At 35.0% G+C, this 19,483-nt stretch overlaps 4 protein-coding genes across 4 annotated transcripts; 1 reads left to right on the forward strand and 3 right to left on the reverse strand.

The window, feature by feature from the left end:
- Positions 1-55: 55 nt before the first annotated feature.
- On the reverse strand, positions 56-5,317 carry HDA05 (histone deacetylase 5). The gene is made up of 14 exons (XM_086635962.1): positions 4,657-5,317; positions 4,118-4,319; positions 3,868-4,014; positions 3,675-3,787; positions 3,131-3,342; positions 2,816-2,880; positions 2,532-2,702; positions 2,354-2,446; positions 1,665-1,824; positions 1,264-1,385; positions 928-1,121; positions 688-814; positions 548-612; positions 56-456 (listed from the first exon to the last, which is right to left on the reverse strand). The coding sequence occupies exons 1-14, from the start codon at positions 4,818-4,820 to the stop codon at positions 291-293; spliced, it is 2,001 nt and encodes a 666-aa protein (XP_086492088.1). The 5' UTR covers positions 4,821-5,317; the 3' UTR covers positions 56-290.
- A 1,063-nt stretch (positions 5,318-6,380) lies between these two features.
- On the forward strand, positions 6,381-7,519 carry LOC147563273 (uncharacterized). Its single transcript, XM_086635952.1, has 2 exons — positions 6,381-7,064; positions 7,183-7,519. Exons 1-2 carry the CDS (start codon positions 6,451-6,453, stop codon positions 7,370-7,372), a joined length of 804 nt encoding a protein of 267 aa, XP_086492078.1. The 5' UTR covers positions 6,381-6,450; the 3' UTR covers positions 7,373-7,519.
- A 477-nt stretch (positions 7,520-7,996) lies between these two features.
- Positions 7,997-8,914, reverse strand: LOC147563274 (histone deacetylase 5-like). The gene is made up of 4 exons (XM_086635970.1): positions 8,719-8,914; positions 8,481-8,607; positions 8,335-8,406; positions 7,997-8,256 (listed from the first exon to the last, which is right to left on the reverse strand). The coding sequence occupies exons 1-4, from the start codon at positions 8,736-8,738 to the stop codon at positions 8,227-8,229; spliced, it is 249 nt and encodes an 82-aa protein (XP_086492096.1). The 5' UTR covers positions 8,739-8,914; the 3' UTR covers positions 7,997-8,226.
- Positions 8,915-13,702: 4,788 nt separating this feature from the next.
- On the reverse strand, positions 13,703-17,619 carry LOC147563275 (PLASMODESMATA CALLOSE-BINDING PROTEIN 2-like). The gene is made up of 4 exons (XM_086664712.1): positions 17,352-17,619; positions 16,887-17,126; positions 16,514-16,550; positions 13,703-14,266 (listed from the first exon to the last, which is right to left on the reverse strand). Exons 1-4 carry the CDS (start codon positions 17,413-17,415, stop codon positions 14,068-14,070), a joined length of 540 nt encoding a protein of 179 aa, XP_086520838.1. The 5' UTR covers positions 17,416-17,619; the 3' UTR covers positions 13,703-14,067.
- Positions 17,620-19,483: the final 1,864 nt, after the last annotated feature.

Here is a 19,483-nt window from a genome sequence, read left to right on the forward strand (position 1 = left end):
GTAGTTCAAAATATTTTTAAAATAAGCTGCAACTATCATACTGTAAAAATAATCGTGAACCCAAGAAACTTGTTTACATATTACTTGTTCAAATTATCCACACTACCAATCATATATATATATCAATAATGTTTTCATTGAAAGTAGATCGAAGATTGATCTCATTTCAGAGACAAAGAAATAACACTCTCAACTTAATGCTGTTGTTTAATGAATTATATCAGTTTCTTTTCCCAAGATGGAAAATGGAACTAAATGAATTTACAGTGAAAATGGTTAAAATACTAGACTCATAAAGGTTTACTAGCATTTTCATTTATGTAAGCAATGGCATCCTCCTCTGAGAGTTGATTCCCTTCGACTAGACCTTTCACCAAGGTATTCATATATTCTTTAGCTGGTGGATTGACAGGAAGCTCACCCGATCTATAAAGTTCGATGTCTGAAAGTGGACAACTGCATAAAAAGAAGAAAAGTGATTTATCGCTTGAAGAAGAAAGGAATCCTAATAGATGATGGAAAAAGACATTTAGTGGGAGAAATATACGTCAGAGTCAATATGGGTAGATCGTTGTCTGTTCCTAAGCAAACGACATTTGAATACCAGCCATCCTGTCACAAATTTAGGAAGGGATTAGAAAAACCAGGCGGAACGATAATTAAAATATAGAAATCGGGATATGTAACCTTAAGTGCCTCCAAACTCCGAGACTTGTTTCTCATAACAAAATCAAAATCTGTCAAGTCGAAGGATGGATCATCTGCTGCATTCCGATGATTCTCCTGAGCTAATACATCGTTGAACTGCTCCAGTCTGGGAGGAAAAAAAAGTAATACAAACATTAAAGAAAATGCAGAACTTCAACTTTCTTATTCCTGTTTTCTTTACGAGAGAATGGCATTTATGAGGAAAACAATGACACATACGTTATTTTGTACAAACACATGTGAACTTTATTATGACTATCACTTTCTGGATGGAGGAACGCAACACCTCCTTTGCCCCACGTACGTGTACGAGAACGCCCAAAAAACAGACGATGGGATATGGTCTTCCACGAAATCTCTTTTGGCGGGCTCTGATCCATTGCACCAGAACATGGCTTTTGCATACCTTCCACCTAGAACATGACTAGAAAGATGAGAATGAGCCACTTAAGTACGGATTTGAACATATCCAATAGTCAAAATGATACTGCGAGTTGATAAATCAACACATGACATTTGGCATCTTGGCTTATATGTAGCATTTGAGCAGCTTACCTGTCCACCTTCGATATAGCAGAGGAACCTCGGCTTCCACATATTTGACCCAAAGCTTGCATACCAAATATCAATCTTAGAAAGAGCAGATCTCCAGGAGGTAGGACCATCAGCTATTTGACCTGGCAACGACAAATATTACTGCAATATTAACTTATTAAGAAAATAAGAAATCGGCAGAATGATGAAAGCTTGGCAGAAAAGAATTGTTGCATCTAAACCGCACATGTCTGGTACAAAACACATGCGATTTTTTTTTGATACGTGACAAAAAATAAGCAACTAACTAGTAACTACCAACTACTATACTTACTACCGTTAAGAATACCCGTCACATAGTCAACCCCTATTAGAATTGGCATATAAATAACAAAACTTTCCGATGAATTGCATACTGATACCTTTACTCTGATTATCTCCATTAATGTTTAGCAGGGAAAGAGGTATAGCAATATCCTGAACAGCCTCCACTGGATTTACAGTAGTCTGAGCTTCTGAAGATTCTGATTCATCACCTTTCCAGTCATCATTCTCAACATCAGAATCCGAACTTGAGAGTAACTGAAATTCCAAGATCAATTTGTTAGGAAGCAAAGCCCAGGTAAGCATATGGCCAAGGTAGAACAAATCATCTTAGTGAAAACCAAAATCCTGCCTATGCTTCAAAACCTGCAAATTCTTTTAGACCATAAGCAAGAATAGGTCAATCTTTACAATTATGCAACAACAGAAGGAAAAAGTTCCAGCTCCAGCTTCAGATATCAGTCTATCAGGTTGTAAATGTAGTCACTTAGGAAAACATGTCATTCGTCTACAGGGAATTGGGAATTATTACCACATTTACTTTATGTTCAGAGAATAGTGATGCAAAAGGAAGCTGTTCTCTTAATCGAAGTCGTTATATCTCCTATTTGGGGTGCGAAGTGCTATATAATTCACAACTGGAAAATGATGGAACAGATGTTGAAGTTACAAACACCACTTGTTCAATAACATGTTTCTACAGTTCAAGTTCATGAAATATTTGCACCATCTCGCCAAATGGTATGGTAGGCATGCTCAACTGATTCAAGAGAAAAAACAGCACTACCTCGACTGAAGGAAATTTGACAGCAGTAGAGAGTAAATTCTTGGGTATTTCGTCACCAAGTATTGGCCAGTATGCGCTTAGTTTTTCACGAACCTGGAAGTAGAACATTCAAAAGTAGGTGAGTAAATATATACTGCTACAAAGCAGATTACCTAAAAAAAGAAATAACTTATTTTACCGCTTGTATGACTCGCCATGTCGACTCAAATGGGTAGGCCTCTGAAGAACCAAATATAGGTTTTTCCTCAAGTAACGCTAAAGCACAAGCAAGAACAGAATTCGCTATGGACTGGAGATTGTATCCTCCTTCTAAGGCCATCATGATTCTTCCCTGGGCAAACTCCATGAGCTGAAATATACAAAAAGTTCGAACAAAAATCAGAAATGACAGAAGAATAAAGTATGGCCCTTACATATTGCAACTCCTAGAAAAGAAGAAACAGATTCATTACGAATACCAACCCTTTTCATCATGATAGAATATCCATATGGTGTGATGCGACAACCACCAAGTGGATCACCAATCGCTGTTCCAAGAAGACAACAAAAATGTTCCAATTAACAGTCAAGTATTTGACTAAACATCGAAGTTGCAACACTTATGTAATTTCAGCGACCATATTAGGGAGGCAACAATCAAATTCTTCTTTCGTTAAATCGTACATTTGTGTCTCCCCGCACTATAATCAAACTCTTCCTTTTTTGCTAAGTCATGCTTGAAAACAAATAAATATTAACTGAATAAATTGAGTAACAGCTAAATTCAGTAAAGAAGACCTGCATCAAACCCTCCGGAAATTAGAATTATATCTGGATTGAAAGCCTTTGCAACAGGAATCAGTATATGGTCCCAGACAGCAAAGTAGTCAGCATCACCACATCGTCCATGCTCCCACGGGACGTTGATATTGTACCCTGCACCAGCTCCTTCTCCGATCATAGAATGAGAACCATCAATTCCAGATGGATAAAAACTCCCAAAGTCATACCTGTGGAAACCAAAATAAAGATCATGGGAGATGAAGTCACATATGGTGAAACATAACATGCACGGGTGCTCGTACTGGGCCCCTACCACAAGGGGCCCAAAATTTTATTTTTTATTTTAGTGGCTAGATTTAAAATGTCAAACTTTCCTTTAGGTTTACCGGGTTTATACCCTTTTGGGAAGTAGGATGTAATTTAAGAGCTATTAGGGTGTCTGACAAGCACAATATGGAAACCAGGCAGAGACTAATCTTCACAAGACAAGTGAATAAGACTACACAACTTCTGGGTTTATTTAAGAGCTATAAACAGAAGCTTAAATTTTCTCCCATACCTATGAACAGAGAAAAACAGCACTCGGGGATCTTTCCAGAACATTTTCTGGGTACCATTACCATGGTGGACGTCCCAGTCCACGATTAGTATTTTATGTATACCCAATTCTTGCTGCAATTAAGAAAGAAAAATAAAATTAGGTATTGGTGTGATGGAGACTATTCTTAAAAAAAAAAATTATGGCTATTTACTCTTTCATTTAGAAGATAGCTAGCTGCAATTGCAACATTGTTGAATAGACAAAATCCCATTGCTTCATTTGGTTCTGCATGATGTCCAGGCGGTCTGACTATGGCAATAGCGGAGTTCAGTTCCCCTTTAGCAACCTTCTCAGTGACCTACTCAAGAACACATTTGTTATTAACTTGTATGATATACTTTTAAAAAATTTAAATCGGTTTAAAACAAACTACATTAAGACATAATTAAATAAAATTTTACCTCTATAACCGCACCAGCGGCAAGGTAAGCGGCTTGTGATGATCCTTCGTTAAGATATATCGAATTAAATTTTGAAGCAATCTTTTGCCTCCGAGAATCAAATTCTTTCAAGCTAATTTTCCGTATCAAATCAATATGTTTTTGCTGATGGACTAAAGCTATGTGTTTATCTTCGGCTTCTTTTGCATTCATAACCACACATCTGAATTTACAGAAGAAAATCCACGCCAAATTTATTCAAACCGAAGAGAAATACATTAAATTTACAACGACAAACCTCGAATGAAATTACCCAACAAGAAAGAACTCTAGTCTAGTACATAAAGTGCAATGAGACACTACCCACAACACAAGTGACAAGCTATACTAATATTTGTTGATCAGATAGAAAACCCTAAATTTGTAACATACTTCAAATGGTAGAAGAACTGAACAGTAATTGTACTAACAACCAAGAAATGGGAGAAATGGCAATTAGGGTTTTCAATTTTTAGGGTTAGAATTGAAATTTCAAGATGTTGTTTACTGAAAGATTATACCTCTGGGGAATTCCAGAAGACTGGAGCTTATTCCAAATAGCTTTGATCCGATTGGGATTCTCGGGATGATCTTCTCCATCAGGGGTGGAATGTTGGCACATCCTATCGTCGTATACCAATCCGACACGTGGGCGAATTGGAGCTGGAAGCGAGTTATTCTCCATTTTCAGAGAAGAAGAGAATAGCTATGAGTGATTGGAATGAATAAAGATGAATCTCTCTCTCTCTCTGTGTTTTGTTTGGCTGATTTTGGAGGGAAACTTTAGGGCTTTTTTTTCTCTCTCAAAAGGTCAGTCTCCCCACCTCCAAGGCTTCACTTGAAGAATTTCTTTTTGAAACTAGTTTTCGATATCAAATCATTTCAACAAAAAATAAAGAAGTTTTCAAACATCTAATTTGATACTACACTACCTCGACCCCTATGTCCGCCGAGATAGTGGTCCGACCAAACCAACAAGTACGAAGTTTTGTTTGTAACAAAAATCACATTGACATCTATTAAGTTTGAAAACGAGAATCTATAACCTGAAGGCTAGTTACTCTATCAAATAATACAGAAAACTATCAAAGTAGTCGTTTGAGCAAAAGAAATGGGTTATTTAGTTGTCGTGGTTTAAGGATATTTCACTTGAATAATATACAAACTAGAAATTTTTTGCTTGTCGAAAGTACAGCTTTTAACTCTTTTATAATCCAAAGTTACACATTAGCACCTTAAGAGTGCTACACTACGGCTGACTCTTCCACCCGAGCTCAACCAATGTATAAGTTCACCATTATCAGATCATTTTCCTTCGTTTTGTTTCTTGAGGTATTTAACGATACCCCCACTACTAAGGTCTAATTAGTGAAAATCTTTTTAGTGGATATTAGTGACACTTCCTCTTTTTATTGCACTTCAAAGTACGAAAATATCCCTACATTTTTATATTTTTCCCCTATCATATCACTACGAACGACATAATATTCTAATTTTGGCATTCCCATGAATTTTTCTATCTAATTTAAGTTCACAGCTGACATAAGACTTTAACTTCGATCTTTCCATGAATTTTCTATTCTAATTTGCAAGTTCAACCAATAATTTCTTTTTTAACTTTTAAATTTTTGGTTCAATTCATAGTTTTAATTTGCATTTCTGTACACGAGTTACAATTAATAGAAAGAACAACGTATATCAAAAGGTCTTTTTCAAATTAGTTACGTTCGTAAATATGAATCTTAACGTAAAAAACAAAAACAAAAACAAATGAGAAGTTAAAAATTTGCCAGTTTAAATGTGAGGGTATTTAAATTGTGGTTCGTCTTCCTTTTGACAAGTGTCTCTAGACAGAATAAAGTAACATTCATAGATATTCCTTTATGCATTCTAATTTTTTTAGCCTAACTATAAAACTTATAATTCTATGAATCTTATCATCTCGTACCCAACTAATGATAAAACCTACTAATACAAAACTTATTTCAAAAAATGGATTTGTCTGTTGGCACTCCTGCCGTTTTATTCAAACAGGTACTTTAGTTTTCCCTTCTGACATTAACTGAAAAAACCAACTTTTTCAAAATCAGTTACTCAACCGCTTTCCCCCTCTCCAAACGATGGTAACCCAATTCTCTCTCTCTCTCCAAGATCAACTCACACCCCTCTGTAAAGACACTTCAACACAAAAACCCCACTTCTCAAATGTCACTATTTCACTATAAATACCCACCAACCTTGGCACTCAATCTTCCTCTTCATTACCATACTCATATTTTCACTACCAATAGAGATTCCTCCTGCAATTTTACTCCATGGATTCCAAGGATCAAATAGACAACGACCCAATTACAGTTGAGGATCTTCGAATTTTTCATAATGAAGATCGGGAGATTTACTCTCTGTTGGTTTTTACTCTACTGAGGAACCCATTTGAGTGTCTTAACATTATGGCGTTATGGTTTGCTCTTGAGGAAATAGGTTTACCCAACATTGTCATGAGAATGAAATTGTCGGCCCATTTACTCATTAACAAGCTGGCTGATGAAGCCGTTTTTATCATGAACTTCATCACTACTCAACAGCCAACTACATTTACTCATGAACTCCCCAAAACTTCAATGGTTTTAAATCATCCAGACTTCAATTTGAAGTTTTTGTATGATAACCGAATTGCTTTATTGAGTGGGTTGACTCAAAATGTCAACAATGTTTGTCCCCAAGTATTTGGAGATATTTTGCAGAAAGCACTGGCAGAACTTCAGAGGAACAACGTTGGTGAATCATCTAACAGTCGGCCTTTGAATCCTAATGCGGAACCGTTTGTCCCGAGGGTTAATCAAGCAACCATTGTTCAACGAACTTTATTTCTTACCTTTTCACGTGGTTACCATATCAGCGAGGAAGAAATAATTGAATTTTTTACAAGGTAAACTAAGATTTGAATATTTGAATACAACTTTTCATAGTTAAAATTGCAATACTGACTCAAAAACTTCGGATTTCAAAGCATTTATTTTTATCTAAATTGACCATGTTAATTGCAGGATGTGGGGTGATTGCGTGGAGTCCCTACAAATGCAAATAGTACCTGTGGGCAAACAACCAATGTTTGCCCACTTGGTTGTACGAAATTTCTCGACTGTTCCATCGGTACTTGGAGGGAAGGAGATGGTGCAGTATAAAGTGAACGCCAAAAATCTACGGATTCGAAGGCATGTACCAAAACGGGGCTAGCCTGAGAGTATGAGTGTGGTGTGTGGTACTATTTAAGTGAAAGTGACTATGAGTACCACTAGGATTAGTAATATTCACTTTTAAGTTTCTGTTGGTTAAAGATAATGGAATTGAAGTTTCAATCAATAAAACATATTTCTTCAATAATTATTATCATTTTCCTTGTTTAAATTCATCATGTTCATTGTCATATATTTGTGATGAACAACAACGTTTAACTTGAATTTGATAAGTCGTTTATTATTTTCATCATAATATATTGTTATGAACTCGCGCATTTAACTTGAAATTGCAAGTCGTTTATTTTATATCTGAAGTTGTGGTTTTCTTTCTTATTCCTCCCGGCGGAGAGGAAGATTATGAAGAAGGGGTGGAGAAAACAAAGGGGCCAAGTGAGAAAATATTGTAAACCTGGGGCATATATGGAAATTAGTACAAAACAATTTTAAATTAAGTTGTAAATTGCAAACTCCACGACTAATAAGTGCCCTAACTTCAACTTAAGAAACTTGTATACATAAAACTTGTTCAAAATATCCACACTACCAATCATATATATCAATAATGTTTTCATTGAAACTAGTTCGAAGATGAATCTCATTTCAGAGACAAAGAACAACACTCTCAACCAATGATTTTGTTTAATGAATTATATCTGTTTCTTTTCCCAAGATGGAAAATGGAACCAAATGAATTTACAATGAAAATGGTTATATATACTAGACTCACAAAAATTTAGTAGCATTTTCGTGCAATGGCAACCTCCTCGGAGAGTTGATTCCCTTCGACTAGACCTTTTCACCAAGGTGTTCATATATTCTTTAGCCGGTGGATTGACAGGAAGCATACCCGATCTATAGAGTTCGATGTCTGAAAGTGGACAACTGCATGAAAAGAAGAGAAGTGATTTAAAGAAAGTAATCCTATTAGAAGACGGAAAAGACATTTAGTGAGAAAAATACGTCAGAGGCAGTATGGGTAGATCGTTGTCTGTGCCTAAGCAAACGACATTTGAATACCAGCCGGCAGCCATCCTGTAACAAATTCAGGAAGGGAATAGAAAACCAGTCAGAACGATAATTAAAATATAGAAATCGGGAACTGTAACCTTAAGCGCCTCCAAACTCCTAGACTTGTTTTTCATAACAAAATCAAAATCTGTCAAGTCGAAGGATGGATCATCTGCTGCATTCCGATGATTCTCCTGAGCTAATACATCGTTGAACTGCTCCAGTCTGGGGAGAAAAAACATAATACAAACAAAAAAAGATGCAGAACTTCAACTTTCTTATTCCTGTTTTCTTTTCGAGAAAATTGGTATTTATGAGGAAAATAACGACACGTACGTTAGTTTGTACGAACACATGTGAACTCTATTACGACTATCACACTCTGGATGGAGGAATGCAACACCTCCTTTGCCCCATGTACGTGTACGGGATCGCCCAAAAAAACAGATGATGAGATATGGTCTTCCACGAAATATCTTTTGGCGGGCTCTTATCCATTGAACCAGAACATGGGTTTTGCATTACCGTCCACCTAAAACACTACAATTTTATCATCTGTGGTCATAAATCAACTTTAGTAACTACTATTAGAATTGGAATCTACAATGACAAAATTTTCCAATGAGTTGGATAAATTGATACCTTCACTCTGATTATCTCCATTAATGTTTAGCAGGGAAAGAGGTATAGCAATATCCTGGACAGCCTCCACTGGACTTACAGCAGTCTCAGTTTCTGAAGATTCTGATTCATCACCTTCCCAGTCATCATTTGTTATGAAGCAAACCCCAGGTAAGCATATGGCAGACAGAGGTACAACAAATCATCTCACAGTAAAAACCAAAATCCTGGCTATGCTTCCAAACCTGCAACAGAATGAAAAAGTTCCAACTCCAGCTTCAATTATCAGTCTATCAGGTTGTAAATATAGTCACTTAAAGTGATCAGTTATCCAAAAGGCAAAGTCAGAAAACGCGTGATCAGACGATCAAAGGTCCAACATCAGAAGATCAAAGAAGAAAGGAATAAAACTCAACTTCCAAGAGGGAAGCCATTAATGCGCGTAGCATGCACAGAGATACGCAGACAAGTTCAACGGAAGACCAAGCTCCGCGTACAGCCGTGGAGAAAGAGTTATGTCATGCAGACCTAGCAACCAGTGTTACCAAAATACGCAAGTTACGCGGAGAATAAACGGGCTTCACAAACAGCCCTGGAGAAAGAGTTCAGTCACGCAGACCTAGCGACCGGTGCTACCAAAATATGCAAGTTACACGGAGAATGAATGGGCTTCACGAACGGCCTTGGTTCAGGTATATTCGAAACTTTAAAAACGTATTTAATTATTTGTTTAAGTTATTTATTGCAAACAACATAATCCACGTGCGGATCACATGCACGAGAGAACGCCAAAGGAAAGTGATGATACATAAAATGGTCATCCTAAGTCAAGAAAATACCAAAAGGCCAACGGGTCATCCCGTCTCAAGGCATCAGGTCCGCTGAGCCCAAAGAGGTCGGTCACCTAAGCCCAAAGTCGGGAGGTCGCCAAGATTATCTAACGAGCTCCAACCCTGCCCTGCCTCAAACACAACCAGGTCTGGCCTGGAATTCGTAAGGAGGGCTAGGGGTCCACGTAAGCAAGACTAATGTGTCGCAGGCTTACCGACTTAATCCCAACTCTTCCTAAAGATCTCAGTCGGTTAAGATCTTAAGTGTTTGATTAACTTGGGCTTCAAGAGTCTCAGAGGAGAAAACATCTCCTAGAAGATCTATCAACTCGGCAGGATATCTACGAAGGATCCTTCAACGTAGGAACTTCTAATTATCCTAAATACGAGATAAACTCAAAAAGAAACCCTAACTACCGAAGACTAGTCTTAATCCTGAATTGTGGATCAAAACCGCTTCATTTACACCGCCTATCACAGTCGGTCCAAAGCAGCCTATAAAAGGGCATCTCATAAACCCAAGAGAAATACTTTCGACTTACAACGATAAACCTCGAACGAAAGTACCCAACGGAAAAGAACTCTAGTCTAGTACATAAAGTGCACTGAGACACTACCCACAACACAAATGACAAGCTATACTAATATTTGTAACATACTTCAAATAGTTGAAGAACTGAACAGTAATCGTACTAACAACCAAGAAATGAGAGAAATGGCAATTAGGGTTTTCACTTTTTAGGGTTAGAAATGAAATTTAAAGATGTTGTTTAGAGATATTGAAAGATTATACCTCTCACAAATTCCAGCAGACTGGAGCTTATTCCAAATAGCTTTGATCCGATTGGGATTCTCGGGATGATCTTCTTCATCAGGGGTGGAATGTTGGCACATCCTATCGTCGTATACCAATCCGACACGTGGACGAACTGGAACTGGAATTGGAACCGGAAGTGAGTTCTTCTCCATTATAAGTGATTTAACCAGAGAAGAGAATAGCTATGAATGATCAGAAGAATGGAGAAGACAAGGAAGGAAGATGAATCTCTCTCTCTCTCTCTTATTATTTTTTTCTGTTTGGTTGATTTTGGAGGGAAATTGCTGTCTTGGAAGACAAGGGTTTCTTTTTCCCTCTCAAAAGGCTCCAATTGAAGAGTTTCTTCTCTTTTGTTCTAAGAAGTCCTTTTAGAATGTGTTTGATTCCAAGTTGGGGGAAAGATAAAAATAAGAGAAAGTGTTTCTCGAAGAAACATTTTCATCTAGGGGTGTGTTTGATTGGGAATTTTCCTGGGGAAAAGAGAAACAGTTACCCTAAAAATATATTTTTCATATGTTTGTTGAGTATTTTAGGGAAAATAAAATTTTCACTCCCGTGATCAAATTTTCTAATTTTTCTCTAAAATTAAGGAAAGTTGTTACCCACCTCCCCCTAAAGAATCTCTTTCTCAACAACTGTTTTTCCCACATTACCATATTTTTCTCTCAACAACTTTCTCTCTCTCTAAACTACTACTTCTATCTCTCGGCTTCTTCACCCTATATTTGAGCAACAATTTTTTCAACAACTCAACCGAGGCTTTAAAAATCTTAACACCTCTCTCTCTCTCTCTTATGTGAACTATCTGTTTTGAAAAAATATCAATTCTAAGTATGTCCTTATATCAAAGTTTTAATTTATATTGTTATTTCAAAAATATGATAGTACTCTTCCTTCATTTCATGTGAAACGATCATAGAGATACTACCACTTTTTTTTATATGGAAAAGCAAAACCAAAAGAAAACTTGAATATAATAATGATAGTAGTAACTTGATTCTTGTAATTGATATTATCATTATAAGAAGAAAAAAAATATAATTTGTTTAAAGAGAAAAGAAATAACCTTTTGTATGTAATTAAAATCAAGAAAAGAAGTAAAACCCATGCAGAAAGTTATACTATTTGGATTAACATATGAAGTCCTATAAAAAGCATATGTTTCCTTCTTCTTCAGTCAACAAAGAGTAAAAATTCTTCTTCTTCAGTCAACAAAGAGTAAAAATCAAAAGTTTGAAAATAAGAAGTAAAAAAATTAATTAGTAGGAGAAAAGTTATTTTCTCTGGTGAACCAAACAGTGGAAAATTCAAAAAATGTTTCAAAGAATCATATTATCAAAGTGGCTCCTCTCACACCAAAACAAACTCCATAATTTTTTCAACTTTAAGAACACACTCCTATTGGTAAAATTTAAGACTGTATTACGAGTCACATTGATGATCCCAGATCGAAAAACCCTCCAACCATCGTGCGCACATATCCTTAACAACAAACGAGAACGTGACCTTACTATTTGAAAGTAGCCGTCTGCTATCCGACCCAACCGCCACTTGAAACCCAAAAATAGTTCGAACCGCACCAAGTGAATTAGATGGAAAAAGAAATTTAACAAAGCCTTGATAGTTCTTTGATACGGAACCCGAAGATTCCATGGTCACACTCCGGTATTTTCTCGAAAGAGAGATCATGTCCCACCACAATCGAAGTAGATTACAATCAGACATTTGAAAATTAGGCTTGCTGGCTGAGCTCAAGCCAAAAGACTTAGCAAAGCCGGGAAGAAGTTGCAGACGAACTGCGAAACGTGATTGGTGAAACAGAGAACTAAAACGGGTTATCAATATTGTATCTGGTTTTTATCAAACCAATTCCAATAATTGCAAAATTTTGTTGGTAAAAAAAATCACTTAAAAGTCTTGACATCTATTGAGTTTGAGGGCGAATCTACAACCTAAACTCCAATTGCTTTGGCCAAAAGAAGGACATTATTTGGTTCTGGGCCTTTATGGATTTTTTCTTTTTGGAGTATTGCATGTAAAGCAAGAACTTGAGACATTTAGGCTATTCAAAATACTGGTTTACAACAAAAAATTACACATTAGCGCCTTAAGAGTGTTACACTATGGCCGAATTTGTAACATGAGTTCAATCAGTGTATGAGTTTACACTTATGAGATCATTTTTCCTCGTTTTGTTTATTAAACCAATACCCAAATCTTGTAATATTGAGGTAGGCGAAAATTTTAAAACTATATAAGCCTTCTCTTTTATCAAGAGCATATATTTTTTCCCGTGGTCTTGTATATTTTTCGTTAAGACTTGGGAGTAATAACTGATTAGTTCCTTTTCGATTTAGATGAAGTTTTAATTTTTTCAAAGCATGAGAGTAGCAAATTGCTAGTGTTACTCAAGCAGGTCACTAACATCCACAACAATTTCTTTCAACAGAAAAAAACATCCACAACAATTTTCTCAATGACACACAGAGATAATAGATTTTTTTTTATGTTGAAAGCACAAAGTAATAGATGATTGACAAAAAAAACAATATAATAGATGTATAGAATATACCACTTGTATCTAAATGAAGATTCCCTTTGTTCTCTTGTGTGGATTTCCCATGACTAAAAAATTTAGTTGGCAACACATGCAACTTCTGCATGTACTACATCAATCTTGCTTAACAAATTAAAATGAATTAAAATATATTTAAAAATAAGTCGTAACGAGTAGTGCTACTTAATTATATATAAATTTATGATCTATGATTTCGAATCTTTGCCATTTAAATAGAATTCAATATCATGATCTTAAGTTAGTTTGTCTAAACGAATAAATTTCATAATTTTGACTACTACGACGGTTTGAGATACACAAGTGTTATTATTCAGCTTGACTATTGAAGTTGATTACGACCTGAATGTTGAATGGTGATGTGGTTTATTACACTCTCTACATTGGTTGTCTAATTGGAGTCGACCACATCAATATTCGACATTCGACGTGTGGTTGGCTTCAAAAGTGGGCCCAACTAGCATTTTTGAAATAAAATTTAGTAAAAAAAATCTGTGTTCCATTTCTCACTAAGATTGATAAAAATTACACCCTCTGCAAACATAGAAAAGGAGTGGACCAAAAGCTAAAATAAACTCTTCATCAAAAAAAAAAAAGCTAAAATAAACTTGGGACAAGAGGCAAAAAAAAAAAGACTAATTTTTTTAGGGATGCCCGGAAGATGATTGATTCCTTACACCCACTTTCAACTTCTAAATTTTAAAACAACCCATGAACCCACCCAACCTTCTCTAGAGGAATCTTAACCCTAAATCAAACCCTACCACATAACACAACAAATCTTGACAACCCAACCCATCTCCCTTAACCTCCACCAACCATTTTGTCTTTTGTTTTGTTCTTCAACTAGAGAGATGTAAAAACCAAAAGAGAGAGAGAAGAAGAAGATGAAGAAAGAGTCCAAAAACCCTAACAGTACTACTATTATTGTTTATGCCATTCCCTGTTGGGCCTAAAAATCCTCCTCCTGTTGATCCTGGTGGAGGAAAGATGGCCGAAGAAGGTGGTGTCAACCCTGGTACTGTACCATTTCTTGTAAAGCTGCATACAAACAAAATAAACCTTTTAGTTCGAAATTCGATGAACCCTAGTTAAGCACTCGACACTACACGGACGAGAAAGTGCTACATGTACAATTAGTTTTTCGGCGGATTAAACATGGACAAATTTTTAGGTTATGCACTTTGGAAGGTAGGACCATTGAATTCAATGAAGTACGTTGTACAACATCAATATCATTCGTTGTAGACAGGTAATATGTAACGGGACATCTCGAATTTGTGACCTAGAGAATACAAACCAACTTGGTAATTATTCTAGCCAAAGATCGATAACACATATGATGACATAACACCAAATAAAAAATTCATCATACAAATTAAGGGGGGGGTAGTGGAGCGGGACTTTCACAGACTTTCATAGACAAAATGTCCCGTAGACATTTCAAGACATTTCGGATGAGTTATTATAGACAACATGTGTTCATAGACATTTTCAAGACATTGAGAGTTTGTAGACAAAATGTCTTTATAGACATTTCAAGACATTTGATCCATAGACAAAATGTCCTGGGGACATTTTAAGATCTTGAGTCCATTGACAAATGTGTAATGCATATTATATTTGTGCTAATCAAAAATATATTTTTCAACTTTTGTAGACATCTGTGAATATTTGTGGACATTGATGGACATTTGGTAGACATTTATTATTTTAATATTATTATTATTATTTAATCACATGAAATAATATATTAATACTAACATTTCAAAAATATATTTTTCGACTTTCGTAAACATCTGTGAATATTTGTGGACATTGATGGACATTTGGTAGATATTTATTATTTTAATATTATTATTATTTTTTAATTACATGAAATAATATATTTATACTAACATTTCAAAAATATATTTTTCGACTTTCGTGGACATCTGTAAATATTGTGGACATTGATGGACATTTAGTAGACATTTACTATTTTAATATTATTATTATTGTTTAATCACATGAAATAATATGTTTATACTAACATTTCAAAAATATATTTTTCGACTTTCGTAGACATCTGTGAATATTTGTGGACATTGATGGACATTTGGTAGACATTTATTATTTTAATATTATTATTATTGTTTAATCACATGAAATAATATATTTATACTAACATTTCAAAAATATATTTTTCGACTTTCGCAAACATCTGTGAATATTTGTGGACATTGATGGACATTTGGTAGACATTTATTATTTTAATATTATTATTGTTTTTTTATCACATGATGGACTTCAAATGTCTCTTGTTTTTTGAAAGACATTTTGACTTCCAAATTTGTCCCAAATCCTTCACAAATTCATCAAACTATGAAGTCCACCAAAGTCTGGGACATATTTTGTCTACAATCGAATGCCTCGGACTTTCATAGACTCTCAAATGTCTGGATTTGAATGCCTCAGACTTTCGTGGACTCTCAAATGTCTGGATTTGAATGCCTCAGACTTTCGCGGACTCTCAAGAGTCCGCGAAAGTCTTGCTCCACTACCCCCCCCCCCCCCCCCCCCCCCCCCCCCCTAACTCAAAATAAACATGACAACATATGAAGACATGTCCAAAATCAAAATGAGTGATCATTCCTGACTAGATTCCAAAGTCCACGTCAAAGTACAAGTCAAGCCCATGCTTTTCTTGTGGTAATGGTATTATTAAGTGTTTGTTTAGTGTAATTAATATAAGATGAAATTGAAAAATGATTCATTATTTAGAGTACTTCGGAATACGGAGATGGTGAACTATCTTTCTGATTATATATTCTTATGAACTATTTTTTTTCTAAAATTGTAAACGATTTAAAATCATATGTATAAATTAGGTCATCAATACATTGTGTGAGACACCTAGTCAAATTCTTGGTAATTTCGAAATCAAACTTGTAATTGATATAGTAACTTTAAAGAAACCCCATGTACATAACTCTAACCCTACCCATCCCCTAACCCTAATAACAAGAAAAAATGCCCAGAAGACTTAAACCAAAGAGTCTTCTTCTTGTAAACAAGATGTTTAGGGTTCTTAATGTGTCATTATCTAAATTCATAACCCACATTCAAAAAAAAAAAAAAATTGCACCCAAAATAAATACCCAAATCAACAAAGAAGCAAGACTTTGATTTTCTTTTTTTCACCTAAGACTCTTAACCAACAAATTTCTTAGAAAATATAAAAGTAAAATTAGAAAAACCAAAAAAGTAAAATAAATAAAACTAAGAAAATAAAAATAAAAAACATACCTTGGTCCAGAAGGATAAAGACAAGTACCACCAGTACCTATAAATCAAAGACAAAAAATAATATGATTAGAACATCTAGTTTACTTTTGAGTAATGTTAGGGAGCAAACAGATTCGAGACAAACATCTTATGTGGCACCGTGATTCGTAATTTCGTGAATTAGAATCACCAGAAAGTACGAATCACAACAAGCCAAGCCGCGTAAAATTTATGTCTAGAGTCTCCCTTGTTTTTCTTGTTCTCCAACAATTTTCTTTACTTTGCTTTCAAGATTTGATAGTAGTTGGCAGTTGGGTTTAACAAGTAAAGAAGATTAATGGGGTAGTTGAGAAGTAATTATCAGTTAATTAAACTAAATGATAATGAAACTTACTTGGGTCAGATTGAGTAACAATAGTTGTATTACTAAAAATACAAGTTCCTTGAGCTTGACCTTTGTTTTGAAAGTAACTATTTACAGCATAAGAACAATGAGCCCTAACTGTATTAGGTTGATAACAAACACCTCCTTGAATGATTGGTTTACAATCAGCTCCATTTCCACAAGCATAATCTAAACTATTTTGTAGAAAAGTATCACCCACATCACTCCTACATATACACCATATTGCATCTACAATAACAACAACCCATTTTAGAGAGAGAAAAAATAGATCATTAGTATTGTAGAATCAAAATCAAGATTTGGGTAGGAGAAAAAACCCATGAATCTAAGAAAAACAAAACCATCAAAAATCTAGATTTGGGTAGGAGAAAAAACCCATGATTGATTTGATGCATGGGTTTAGATATTGGATTAAGAAAGGGGAAATAGCTAGGAGAGAAAGAGTTTAATTACCTGCTGAGTTATTAGTCATGACCAAGCTAAGGAGTACTACAAATGCTAAAACTCCAACACCCATGATTAATGTACTAACAAGTTTGTAGAGAAATAAGAGATGGAATTAATGGTGTTTTTTCAGCCTCTCAAGAAGGGAGAGAAGAAGCTTTCTAGAGAGAGAGAGAGAGAGAGAGAGAGAGAGGTTGGGGACAATGGTAGATACCAGGAGAAGAAATGATGTTAACAGAGCATTTGACATGAAAAGAATACTACAAAATTTGCCACCAACTTGAACTTCCAGACCTCCTTTGAAGTTATCGCCCATCCTGGAAGGACCTCTTTTCAAGCCCTGGCCCACTAACAATAGAATACTCTTTCGGGAATAAGAAAAGCCAGACAAACTCTACCCAGAACCAAAAATTTTACTGAGTTTGTTTTGATTGGTGCTTCCAATAATTTCGATTTACCGAACCGCGAATCAAAAAGAACCACATGGAAAATATGCTCAGAGTCTTTCTAGTTTTTCTTGTTCCTAGCATCACTCATTAAATTTTGATCATTCATCTCGATGTACCGTTTGATGTTGTTTTGATTCGTGCTTCCGATAATTTCGATCTACCGAACCGCGAATCAAAAAGAACCACATGGAAATTATGCTCAGAGTCTTTCTAGTTTTTCTTGTTCCTAGCATCACTCATTAAATTTTGATCATTCATCTCGGTGTACCGTTTTAAAATGATGATTCAATGATGATTCAAAATCAATATAATCACACGAGTGTATAACCTGTGCCCGGTCACCAAAGACAATTTTACAATTTCAACACTAAGTCATAAATTTAAGAGGTATAATCTTATTAGTTGAAGAGGTAGTATATATTCTCTTCTATTATTATATAGATAGTTATTGTATAATGCGTTCGTCATATCTGTACAAAACCCGAGCTAACCAAATAATTTTTGGCATGTTTCTATACAATAACATAGTTTTTTCTATTCATTCTCTTCCTTCCACGAATAATTGCACCAACCACGGTTAAATACTTATGCATATAATAATTTTATAAAACCTACCTCACACGTACATGACTGAAAGGAAATATAAAATGAAAAAAAGAAACCTAAATGTCAAATATGAAGTATTTATCTTTAAAAACATTTAAAAGAGAGTTAACTATAGAGTCCATGGGTATATAGACCAAAATCATTTTCATAATAGGTATATAGACCAATCTTCCCAAAATATGGACATTTAGTCCTTTTACAATAAGGGCATAAATAACTCATACTTTATTGATAAATACCCTCCATGTCCCTCGTCTAAAAAATCCGGGGTTTTTAAATTTCGGAATGAATCCGGAAAGTTTCCCAAACCAGGGGGCGTGATTTGGGGGAGATATTTAGGTTATAAACTGAAAAGATTTAATAGGAAGTAACGGATCAAGGATATTTTCCAAAACAGATTTTTCAAAACAGATTTGGAAAACGGATATGTTCCAAAATAGATTTTCTCTCTCGTCCTTTCAGATTTGGAAACCAAATCTATATATCACTTTCTCTCACTTAATTTTCAGATTTGGAATGAGTATATTTTCTGAGATCAATTAGCGTGATTTGGGGGTTAATATTTAAAACATATATATCAACTTTCTCTCACTTAACTTTCGTTTTTTACTCATACATAAACACACATCGAATACAAATTATGAAACAAGTTCCTAAATTATGTGTTATTTATGACGAGGAAACCATCATTTGTCATGTATACAACGTAATTTATCATATGTGTGTGTGTCATCCATTATGTACCATTGAATACTTAGATTATTTTCTGACATAAATTACTTGTTTTTTACGCGTACATGTCCATTATGTACCATAAATTATAGTAACTTGTTAGGAAATGTAAATCTGAAATCATGTTTTATGTTATAAAGTATGTGATTTGTCATAAATTATGTATACTGTATAGTAAATAACACAACCTTTGTACGACTGAAACGAAATTTTATTGAACAATAATCTGTGTTTTATTGTAAATGAAAAGAACATATTAGTCTAGGTAACTTAAAAACAAACTCCGTCAGAATGTTGCCCGAGCTCTCGATCCTTACTGTCTTTGGTCTTCCAGGTTTACGGCGAATCAAACAT

Source organism: Eschscholzia californica, unplaced genomic scaffold, assembly GCF_041429995.1.
Source record: "Eschscholzia californica isolate CP2 unplaced genomic scaffold, dmEscCali1.0.p SCAF_1, whole genome shotgun sequence".
In the NCBI taxonomy this organism is placed as follows: Eukaryota; Viridiplantae; Streptophyta; class Magnoliopsida; order Ranunculales; family Papaveraceae; genus Eschscholzia; species Eschscholzia californica.

Excerpts from the sequence above, each read along its gene's own strand:
- HDA05 (XM_086635962.1), bottom strand. The coding sequence starts at position 4,820 with ATGGAGAATAACTCGCTTCCAGCTCCAATTCGCCCACGTGTCGGATTG. Across the intron at positions 3,343-3,674 it reads CTGTTTTTCTCTGTTCATAG|GTATGACTTTGGGAGTTTTT; the intron begins GTATGGGAGAAA and ends TGGTTTCCACAG. Across the intron at positions 1,825-2,353 it reads TCAAATTTCCTTCAGTCGAG|TTACTCTCAAGTTCGGATTC; the intron begins GTAGTGCTGTTT and ends TTGGAATTTCAG.
- LOC147563273 (XM_086635952.1), top strand. The coding sequence starts at position 6,451 with ATGGATTCCAAGGATCAAATAGACAACGACCCAATTACAGTTGAGGAT. Across the intron at positions 7,065-7,182 it reads ATAATTGAATTTTTTACAAG|GATGTGGGGTGATTGCGTGG; the intron begins GTAAACTAAGAT and ends TGTTAATTGCAG.
- LOC147563274 (XM_086635970.1), bottom strand. The coding sequence starts at position 8,738 with ATGTGTTCGTACAAACTAAC. Across the intron at positions 8,407-8,480 it reads GGAGTTTGGAGGCGCTTAAG|GATGGCTGCCGGCTGGTATT; the intron begins GTTACAGTTCCC and ends AATTTGTTACAG. Across the intron at positions 8,257-8,334 it reads CTACCCATACTGCCTCTGAC|TTGTCCACTTTCAGACATCG; the intron begins GTATTTTTCTCA and ends CTTTTCATGCAG.
- LOC147563275 (XM_086664712.1), bottom strand. The coding sequence starts at position 17,415 with ATGGGTGTTGGAGTTTTAGCATTTGTAGTACTCCTTAGCTTGGTCATG. Across the intron at positions 17,127-17,351 it reads CATGACTAATAACTCAGCAG|ATGCAATATGGTGTATATGT; the intron begins GTAATTAAACTC and ends TTGTTATTGTAG. Across the intron at positions 14,267-16,513 it reads CTTTATCCTTCTGGACCAAG|CTTTACAAGAAATGGTACAG; the intron begins GTATGTTTTTTA and ends GTTTGTATGCAG.